The sequence below is a fragment of the Neocloeon triangulifer genome, unplaced genomic scaffold (assembly GCF_031216515.1).
Source record: "Neocloeon triangulifer isolate White Clay Creek 2 clone unplaced genomic scaffold, ASM3121651v1 ptg000013l, whole genome shotgun sequence".
Taxonomy (NCBI): domain Eukaryota; kingdom Metazoa; phylum Arthropoda; class Insecta; order Ephemeroptera; family Baetidae; genus Neocloeon; species Neocloeon triangulifer.
The window spans coordinates 3,643,731-3,654,904 of NW_026775555.1; the positions used below are offsets into that span (position 1 = coordinate 3,643,731).

Here is an 11,174-nt window from a genome sequence, read left to right on the forward strand (position 1 = left end):
AATTTGGATAATTTATCTAAACAAAAATGAAAAAATATATTCAAATAATAAACATTAATAAATAAATTATATTATTTAAACAATTAATAAAATTTTAAATAAATATTTTTAAGTCATAATAATAATTCTTTTATTAAACGCGTTTCATTTTATACCAGCACATATTTACCGCCAAAAGCTTTTAAATTCTGTAAATTCTTTCGCGCACCTTCTAGGCTGTTTGGTGATTGGCTGTGTAAGTACAAAAACAAAGAATCTGCAACCTCATTGGTTCGTCTGAAATTTCTCTTCTCCAATCAGAATCATGAATTAAGCACTCGTTTGGCGCTCTGCAATTTTACAACATGTGTTGCAAAGAATTTTCCTCAAAATCGCCGAAAATTTGAAGGTACTACTGAATTCTGCTCCGAATGTGGTCCTGGAGGAATTTTAAACATCCATTAACTCTTTGGCCGTAATTATTTTTCCATGGGAAGGGGATTCATTCGCTAAAAAGTCGGGTTTTAGCTAATCTTCGGACCGACCTTATCTTTTGCCTCCATATCGAGTTTTATTTTTGTAAATTTTGCGCGTTAAAATTTTTCTCTCGTGAATTTTCAGACCGCTCTTTACCTCAGCAAGGAAGAAGAGAATTAGAAAAATGTACAGAAACAGATTCAAGAAGAAATTACCGCTGTCGAAGACTTCGAACGTGAGTGAAGCCGGCGACAGTACGGTGTCCAGCATCACCTCTGCCTTCAGCAATGACAAGGATAATAATACTGAGGCTGAGACGACCACCAATGTCACTCCACCTGCCAAGCCCAAGCAGACCACCAATGTCACTCCACCTGCCAAGCCCAAGCAGACCAGGAAGCAACAAGAACAGTTTCCCACTGAACACACCTTTCTCTCACCAGCTCCATCTCCGAAGCTGAGAAACATCAAAACCCCTCCAAGAAGGTTGCCTATGAAAGATGCAAACCAATCTTCGCCAGTGCTCAATATCACCAGGAGGAAGCCCAAGAGGGTTCATGACCCAGATGTGCCTTTTTTCAATCGCATTCTTGCCTCGTGTGGCCTCAAATTTGTGTCTGAAGGAGACGAACCCCACACTCTTGGTAAGGATTAAAATTTTCCACTGTAATTAAAGCACTTAGTTTGTATATTAATAAATAGACCAAGAGCAAGTGTATTTTGTGAGAGAACTCCAGGAAGCAATGGAGAGACCAGAAAATGGACAAAAGTTTGACGAATTCATTGAAACATTTGTCGACCTGCATAATAATGACCCTCGACTTTTCAAAAAGTCGCTGTTGCCAACAAAGGTATGAATGAAATTTTCAATTCCTATGACAATTTTATTGATTAATTTTTCTTACAATTATATCCACAGAGGACATTAGAGAGTGGTGTAGTCATCTCCCACGAATCATTGATTCATCTCTTGCTAGAAGTGACAATATTTCAGGGCAAGATTTTTGACTTTATATTTGAGCGTCTGTTAGAGAACGTAACTGAGGACAATGAGTAATGCATAAATTTCAAATAAATGATTCGTTTAAATTTAAACTTCACTTAGACGGAAGACTGTGGAAGGTCTGAACTGTATTGGTTGGACAAAACTATTGATTCATCAGCTAGTGGAGCTAAGTGTGGTGGAAAATCCTGAGCAGTTGACAGAAAAACTTCTTGAGTGCTTTCAGTATTGTCAAATGCCAAAGGTAATATTGTTGCATAAAATAATATTTTTTCTTATTTAAAAAAAATATATTGATCCAGGTGCAGAAAGAGTTTTTACATGCATTTCCCTCAATTATTTACATGGATAGCCAGAAGGACGTTGCAAAATGTTTGAGGTAATTTTAAATGTTTGAACATTTAAGTGATTGTTTTCTTAAACTTATGAAAATTGCAGTAAAGTTCTTAAAGAAGGAGGGGAAAACACGCCACTAATCTTGGACGCCCTCTGCGACATGGCTGCCAGCACGGAGGTCAAACTATTCATCACAGAGAGTGTGGTTGACATGCTCAAACAAGACAAACGTAAATTCTTGCCTCAGGTCTCTAGATTTATAGTTATAAAATTTTATTTTTTATTAATACTTTTTTTTTTGAAAAGTTGGTGTCATTCTTGTTGGCAAATGCAAGGTATGAAGACGACAAAGCTGCAATTATTTATGAACTGAGAGATCATGCAAATTTGACCCCTTTTGGCTTTGATGATGAAAAACTGGCAACTGACAAGGCAATGTTGAAGAAGGCTGTAGCACAGATTGGAGTAATATTAATAATTATGTTGAAAGTTAACTATCTAATGTTCATATTTGCAGTGCGGCCTTAATGCAATGCAGGAAATTGGGGATCTTTGGCTTGTCACAATTACCAATGCAAAAGAACTCAAGCCCATTGATGTGATCGTCTTGGTGTGCTTGTACTCTGAAACTACCAAGAAGAAACTTTTGCCTATTGTTAAAAGCAAATGCTCAGCAGGTGTTCTAACCGAGGAACTAATTGACAAGACGTTTTTAGATCACGGAGATGTAAGCTTTCAATTGTTTTTTTTTTTGTTTTTTTTTTATGGCGTATTTAATTTTCTTAACAGGCTCTGAGCGAATATTTTGACAACATCATCGAGATTGCCTCGTATTTGATCAAAGTGCCTGATATTTATGTTTCCCGTCTTGGTGGACAGTGGTTTAAGTAGGTTGAAATGCACTTCATAAAATTTTGTGTGCTAATTTTATTTTATTAAAGGCTACTATTTTTGCATCTGGAAGCTTCATTCCTGCGTCAAAAGCTGATGTGGTGTTTGATCAACTTGCTTGGAGGAAATAGCCAAAGGGCTACCGAGAGTGTTTTATTAACTCTATCTATCCTTGTCAACAACCACATGGATGAAGTTTTGCCCCAAGCAGCTCTTCTTATGGTAATTTTTAATATTAATTTGGTTGACAGTATTTTTAATAAACTTATATTTCAGGTGCCTGAGAGTCTTTTAGACAAAGTGGAAGTAGTTTCTCTTGAGCATGCTCGAAAAATTATGGACATTGTGTGCCAGCTGGCATATTCTGGACATCCTCAAGCGGAGATGCTTCAAGGCGATATCAACATTATGATCCAAAAGCAGCTCAGAAGTCTTGATAATCAGTTAGTATTTTCTCATTTCATGTAAATCTGTACACCCACAATATTATTTTAAAGACTGATGCACAGTTTTATATTCTTTAACATTGTCTCGCTTACATTGCATCGTTGTCGTTGTGTTGATGAAGTTGACTTATTAATTTTTAATTCAGGGTCAAGCGAAAGGGTGTTATTGGTGCAATCATGGCATCAAAGCATATTGCCACTTCTAATAAAGAGGCAACAAACACTAGCGATTTGGAAGCAACCGAAGATGGCAGATCATCCAGAAGCTCTGACTGCAGTTCTGTTGCAATATTAAGCGAAAAAAATGTGCCTGCAAAGAATTTGTTGGGTATTCTCTTCTTTTTTAAGTTAAAATTTCTGTATCTTAAAAAAATATTAATTTCCAGAGCTTGCAATGAAAAGCACAAGTAAAAGCTACGAGTTAAATGGATTTTTCTATGATGAATTAGCCAGCATGCTGCACACTACTGCTTGTTTGTCTACAAATTTTGTGGTAAAGTTAACATGTCCTCCTTTTTTCTTATTTCATAACAATGCAAATCTTTGAAGAAATGGCTCTACAACAGTATATTAGATGATTTTGAGGAGCACTACCTTTGGGATATTGGTGAATTAGAGGAAAAATCATCTACCATGTAAGTTGCAATGTTAATTATAATCATTTTTAATCAATGGACACTTTTAGACCTAAAGATGTCAAACTTTCATGCTATTTGGCTATTAAAGGTCAAGGTGACAATTACACTGTAAATATTGGGCATCATGTGCTGGTACAAGCCATGAAAGCATCTGGCCTTAAAGTTGACAAAGGGTATGTACTATTATCAATAGAACTGAAAATATCAATTAATTAAAAAATTATCTAAGGTCTTGCCCCAGTGAAGTTTGGAATTCAAATGTGCTGTGTCCCATGTTTCGTCTTTTACGGATTGCATGCTACTTGGGAGGAGATTTAGAAGGAGAGGATATTGGTGCCATAATTGCTAGCCACGTCTTGATGCCAAAAAATATATTGTCAGTGACAAGGGGTGATTTTGTGAGCATGTCAGACCCACTCTTGCAAGTCTGCATCTTGAATACCTTGTTTATCACTGTGAACTGGCTGAGGGAATTGGTAAATGCATTTTGCACAGGCCCAATTCCTGAATTGAAAGAGAAGGTGCGTATAAGTCAAATTCGTAGCTTATTGAAAAAGAAGGTGTGTAGAAATTAATGATTAGTTTAATAATTAAACATATGTCGGTTGATATTTAAAGGTCATTCAAAGGATCAGACAAATTGTTGTGCTTGAGGCAAAAATTTTGGAGTTGATGCCATCGTTTCCACCTGACTATGTACCCCCAACTTGTCAGTTCTACACAACTGTAGTTCCTCCAAAGAGGGGCTTGACTGCAAAGAAGACCAAAAGGTAGTACATTATTTTTACTTTGATACTAATACAAAGATATGTTGTTTTTCCTCACAGGAGAAAGAGGAAAGGAAAGAAGAAGTCTGCTGCTACACAAAGCACCTTGCACCCTGCGCTGGATGAAGATAACAATGAAACAGACCTAGACGAAGACACCGATCTCGATGATGACGAGCCTCTCAAAGATAGTTCAACAGAATACTCCCTTAAAGACCTGAGTGCTTACTTTAGGGAACTGGATATGGCCACATTTGTGCTCCTGCAACATAAATTTGTACTTGATCCCACACCCTTCTCTTGGACCAAAACGTCGTCCGAAATGGGCCCAGCTGAGCTATTCTTCTTGCTTGACGATTACTGCCAGAAGCTGGAGCACGCACTGGACTGCAAACCTGGTCTCCTGCATTCTAAGAGGTCTACTATTATTTTCAGTTAATAATTCATAAGAATTAATAAATTAATACATTTTATTCCAGTGCCAAAGCAATGCCTTTTGGATTTGGCATGTCTTCAGATGAGAAGATTAATTCTTCCATCAAGGCCTCAACCATCCTTTATGACCATCTGGATATGTACGATAAAAAGCTAATTGCCAAAAATTCTGTCAATCCTGTCAAATTCGTTTGTGACATATTTGAGAAATTAGTACAGTACTTTGAGGTACTTATAATAATATATTAAATTAAGAATATTGTTATATTTATTTGACCTGTTCTCAAAGGCCTTGCAAACCAAAAACGATGGGTTGAGAGACGGACCAGGATCAGAATCCGAAACATCGAAGCAGCTACAAAAGTGCATGCACAAGATAATCTGCTCCCTGAAGCATACTTTGTCCTGGTCGGGCTTCTTTGAGAGCGATAATCTGGAATTGGTCCAAGGTTTATTTTCATAGTATTGGTCTTATTGAAAACTCAATAATTTACATCCTCTATTACTAGCCGTTTTGAAATTATTAGCTACTAGAGTTGCGCAGGAAGAAGATTTAGCTTCAACAGCTGGGATTGTGTCGCATGCCTGCAAATACATTGCAAACTTTAGTGATTACATCATGACTCTGCCAACTGCAGTGGACTTCATCGACTTACTCCTGGTAAAAATTTTTAACTACTTGATTTTGTAAAATTTACCTTTTCACTTTATGTACAGGTCATCAATTGTCATGATCCAGATCAAAAAGGAGAATTGGCTTCGGCAAGCAAAAGGAAAATATGTAAGGATACAGAATTAATATAGTTGCTTTAAATTTTTATAATTAATCTCTAGATGAGCTATCAATGGTATTCTTCAAACAAGAGTGGCCACCTGTGGCTAAGGATTCACTTTCAGCGGCTCATCTTGCCACATGCCTTCTACAAACTTTACTCAAAAATTGCAATGTAATTTATGTTTGCCTAAAATATAACTTTGTACTATAATTTCATAAATTGTAGAACCCTGTGCTGAAGTGCTTGAAGATTTTGAAAAGGATCGACGAGAACAAAGATGATCTGAAAGGGAAAAACTGCTCTGGAAAAATTGATCAGCTGCCTCTCATAACTAAGTATATTAATTGTGTTTGATTTGATTTTGTTTGACATAATTATTTTTCAGGAGTTCCTTGCCTCACATTTACAAAACTCTATCTAAAACTATTGTTGAGGCTGTCCGAGATTTAGCTTCTGCTCCTCAAACGTCAACACAGGGAGGCGACATATACGACGAACTCATTTACGGCTGGCGTCAGATTGTGGAATCAGTTTTTGTCATGAAAGAAATTGCAAAGCATCACGAAACAAAGCCAATTTTCACCACATTCATTAAAGTATTGATTCATATTCAAGTCAACATATTTTGCTAATATTTTATTGATAGGACTTGCAGCCCATCTTTCGTCATTTTATGGATACTGCAATGCCTATGATGGATAAGTGCTTCAGTAAGAAATCTGACGAGCTAGCTAAGCTCTTGAAAAAGCTGCAAGATGTCACCAGGTTTACTCAACATTTGTGCAACCATGGAAAGGTATTTTCTATTTCTGTTGAAATAGATTGGTGTATTAATTAATGAATTAAAATTCTTAGCGTACAAATTTCCTGGGGCTGGTCTCACAAATGCCAAACATGAAGTTCCTATTGGAAAAGTTGGTGCAACGTGTCAAAGCTATGCTGGTGGTCAACAGATGTGCAGGAAATGTGGAAGTTGGGAGTCTGAAAAACAAAAATCTGCAAGGAGAAGACGTGCCATCACAAATTGGAGCCGTAAGTTTGCTTTTCAATTTCTGGAAACTGCGAAACTAAGGAAACTTTTTCCAGCTTGATAGTGATGAGGAAGAAGAAAGGGAAGCGCAGAGGTTAAGTCGAAAGACTCAGAAAACCCAAAAATCACAAAAAAGCCCCACTACCCAGGCTAAGAGGACTCAAAAATCCCAAGCCAGCAAAACACAGAGGTTGATTGTCAAAACGCAGAAGCCCCACAAGACTGACAAGACTCAGCCGTCAACATCTACACAGGACGAGAGAAGGAAAAACTCGAGAAAAATGCACAAACATCGAGACGCTGCTGAAGAGATGTCCATTGCTGATGAGGAGGGAGAGGTTGATATTGTAACTACTCAGACAAAGAGGAAGGACGCTGCAAGCAAGGAGACAAATAATGCAAAGAAGCAAAAGAAAGTCAGTTCAGACGAAGAAAGTGACATAGAGGAGGAAAGGGAGCGCGAGATCGCTGATTCTAAGAAGAACAAGAAAGTTCCTCAGAAGAAAAAGGAAGTACCATGCACTGACAGTGATGAACCAGAAGAGCAACAAGATGAGGTCAGGTCCAGCTCCTCGAAGAGAACAATCATGGACTCTGAAAGTGAAGAAGAATCACGAAGCTCTGCCAAGAGGAAGAAAATATTTTCCGACGATGATTCTGACTAAACAGAGTAAGGTACTCCAAAAGAAGGGACCAAACCTTATTTTCAATCACCACAACTGTAATACAAATTAATTTAATTCATTTACATATCTATATCAAATTGCTAGTGAAGCTAAATAAAAAGTTAATTTTTTGATGAAAATTCACAACGACCGCAAAATATTGTACTTAATTCTCATTCTGTCAGGTAAATTTAAAAATTTCACAATATTGTCAAGTGATGAAAGAACGGGTAATCCATCAACTGATTATAAAATCAGCACGCACCCCACCGCTCTAATTAACGCCTCAATCAACGAGGGTCGATGAGAGCCGATGGCCGCTTTTTGCAGCTTTATCTCGGGCTCGGCCGACTCTCGCAGCGCTCGTTGACATCTGGATGTAGTAATTAGTCGCGAGAGAGCCGCAACAACAACATCCGTCTTAATTAATCACTTGGCTCGCGTCTCGGCTGTACTCCTCTTGTCGACACAGGCGGACTGGCAAGACATATTGGGCTTTTCTCTTGGACTAATTACCAGCTAATTGCATTCATATTGATAAATTCTGGGTATACAGCCTGCGGAATGTGGCGATAAAGGCGGCGAAAAAGAGACAGCAGGAAAAATGCGTGCGTGACTTAACAAAATGAATGGTGTAGAGTGCGGCAATCAATGAGCCGTGCATACTTACAATTTTTAGACAAGCGGAAGTTCCAAAAGATTCAGAGTAAATAATTACCATGCATTCCTTTCCTTCCTTGCATTTCTTATTTTTATTCAAATAATTTTGAAGAGCACAAATTTTCATGGCTGTAAAAATTAAAATAAATTATTTAATCTTTCAATTGATATTGATAGTATAAATAGTACGCTCTTGGATTATAATTAATGGTAATAAAAATAGTTAAAATTTAATATTTTTACTACTTCAACCTGTAAGCTTGATATAAACTGGTATTTCAAAGTTAAGCCAAATAAAAATTTTAATGTCAGTGGTTTTTTGGTCTAATCTTTTTGAATTATATCGAGAAATTTTAATTTCACTGTGGTGAGCCGTTTGATATAATTGGAATCAGATTCTAGATTATCCCATAGTTTAACATTAATATAGCAAAATAATTTTCCCTTCCACATCCGCGCGCGTCAAGTGCATAATCCCATCTAACAACTGAGCGTGTTGTTGTTGTTGTTTGTGACCCCATTAAAACCGTAGGGGTCATGTGCGTCGAGCGCAAAAAATAATAAGAAGCTGGCGGTGCGAGTTGTGTAGTCTTGACAGTGCGTGGGAACCCTCAGGTGGTGAACCCACCCCGCGAGCAAAACACCCCTTGTTGTGTGCCTGGCGGCCACGCGATCATACGCACCCTGCAATTAGAAGAAAAGCTCATGCACTTTTGAGCGTGAGCTGTTTTTTCCTCTTTGCATTTCGACGAGCCGCAATCATGCGTGCACATTATTTTCCTGTCAAATCACTCGCCCTGACGAGCAATCCGCGTCCAACCGGAAGAATTGCTCACCTTTCCATTTTCATTTTGAAATGTGCTAATTAGAAGTCTGTTTTTGACAAGCGTCACGTTTTGTCGCTTTGTTTACTCATCATTATATAGGTTTTTGCGTTTTCAGTTAAAATTTGAATCACAAATTAGTATGAAATAATATGATGGTGTCCAATTCAATGTTTAACAAAAAATCTAATTAAAAAAATAGTAATTGTTCAGAACAGTATGCAAAATACAATTTATCGCCCACAAGTGTATGCGTTGGCAGAGTTTTAAAATTTATGAGTTTAATTTTTCCGCGGCCGAACGCCTAAATTTTCATAATCCAACAAGTCCACCAAGGGGGAGCTCAGGACTCTCAGGAGCGCTCGACTGCCTCGAGGGTGACAAGATTTGTGCATTCACCGAAGTTGACGTTTTCCTTGGTAGCTGTGCTGATTTGAATTCACCTCGTGTTGTTCTTCTGCTCACCGGGGGATGCAGCGTTTCCAAAGCCGGCAGTGGAGGCAAAGCAGGGTGGCGCGATTTTACAGCACGCAGTGGAGCTTTTGAGTCAAACTTTGCTCGCCGCGTGCAAGAGACGTGACGGTTTTTAAATCACTTTGCGTGGATCAAAGTGTATCAAATGACTGACAGGGTGCTGAATAGATGACTGAAGGGCGCGTTTTTTTGCTCAACAGTTGACAATCAATGCAAATTACCTGCAATAATAATATAAAAAAAGAGAACAATAGTCAGAAATTGATTTAAATTTTTTAGCTTTTATTAAAAACAAAACTTCATAAAAATTGATGAGAATTTTCTCCAACTAAATGAACTAAATGTGAAAGGAAAATTTCACCTGATTACAACTTTACCAGACGAAATAGGATATAAAATTACAAGAAAAACATTTTCTTAATTTTAATAAAATTATATATTCTACGTGATGTTTTTTCATATTACGCAGATATAGGAAATTGAAATTTTTAAATCCGATAGACAATCCAAATCTTATTCTAGTTTAAAATTGAAATTTAAAATAAAATCAATTCTATATTTTTATATAATTCCAAATAATTCTCTCTTCAGAGGAAGCAGAGTCCCTCTTATTTCAGATCCACCCTCAGAAATTGCATTACATTTATTACCCCGAGCAAAAGTTATTGCTGCAAGGAGAGAGGAATTGTTGCAAGCACCACTCACTCTCAGCATCCCAGGGGTGCAAGAATCACATATCGCGCGAACCCAGGCCGGGTCGCAATGAATTGCTGCAGCGCGCACATCATCACAAAAATAATAATAATAATAATGCAATATGGGTGCGCGGAAAGCAAAAGCAGAGCGCGGACCCCCGTCGGGTCGCATCTGTTGTCCACGCATCAAACACAAATCGAACGCCGCAATAACACTTGTCTTTACACATGTCACATGTATGGGGCGGCAAGGGGTGGAAATTCCACCGCTGCAATGAATCGACTCTCTCGCAGCACAGCCAGCACTCGGCGATAATTTATTTTTATTTGCTCTGCATCCAACACGTCAACGCGCGTTCTCTGTGTATAAAGTACGCGCGCCGAGCTTATAAATCCGCGTGTTAACAATACCACTTTTTCACATATACTGGTGAGTTTCGAGCCCATTCAAAAGCCGTTTGCGTGCCGATGAAATGAAATTTATTATAACTGGGACATCGTGATTTATTTTTATTGATTTCCCATGTGGCTCATTCTAGTTTTGATCGCCAGAATTTTCAAGTTGATATTGTTTTAACTTTTTTAGATTTTTTTCAAACTTCAAAATGAACTGAATTTGGTTGCACTTATTCTATGATACATCCTTTTTTGGGAAATGTTAACTCCTTTCCATATAAACTCAAATGTACATACATACGGATAATGTTATTGTAGGCGTGACATGTTTTTTCATAGTTTGGCAGCGCATAATTATGCTCCTAAATGTAAGTACAGAGGTATCATGTCGCTCGTATACAAAAGTGGTTTTGAATTTAAATCACTCTTTGTCTTTTACACTGTTGGAGTGTTTTCTAAAGTTAAACTAATTATTTTATAGACCTTTTTTATTATTGTTTTAATTTTTAAATTAAATCAACTTAAATTAAGGAAATGAATTCATTTGTTAGTTTTAAGATTTTTATTTGTATGTTAAATTGTGGTTTTTTTCAATTTTGCTGATTTTTTGTATTTTTCTTGCTCATGAAATAGGGTCGCAGACCGTGACCAAAACTGGTAGAGCCATTTGTTTTTGAATAAA

At 37.4% G+C, this 11,174-nt stretch overlaps 1 protein-coding gene across 2 annotated transcripts; it reads left to right on the top strand.

Annotated features, from left to right (window-relative positions):
- The first annotated feature begins 278 nt into the window (after positions 1-278).
- On the top strand, positions 279-8,247 carry LOC132198898 (Fanconi anemia group D2 protein). 2 transcript variants are annotated; one of them, XM_059623178.1, is made up of 29 exons: positions 279-388; positions 601-1,100; positions 1,159-1,307; positions 1,376-1,509; positions 1,562-1,703; positions 1,762-1,838; positions 1,898-2,042; positions 2,102-2,260; positions 2,313-2,522; positions 2,585-2,682; positions 2,737-2,908; positions 2,963-3,129; positions 3,279-3,460; positions 3,519-3,625; positions 3,682-3,767; positions 3,818-3,943; positions 4,000-4,330; positions 4,389-4,540; positions 4,598-4,954; positions 5,017-5,200; positions 5,262-5,421; positions 5,482-5,633; positions 5,690-5,753; positions 5,807-5,919; positions 5,974-6,083; positions 6,134-6,344; positions 6,395-6,544; positions 6,604-6,780; positions 6,835-8,247. In XM_059623178.1, the coding sequence occupies exons 2-29, from the start codon at positions 641-643 to the stop codon at positions 7,441-7,443; spliced, it is 5,184 nt and encodes a 1,727-aa protein (XP_059479161.1). In that variant the 5' UTR covers positions 279-388; positions 601-640; the 3' UTR covers positions 7,444-8,247. The 2 variants fall into 2 exon arrangements, with proteins under 2 accessions (XP_059479161.1, XP_059479162.1); XM_059623179.1 differs by having other exon boundaries at positions 4,000-4,291.
- The last annotated feature ends 2,927 nt before the right edge of the window (positions 8,248-11,174 follow it).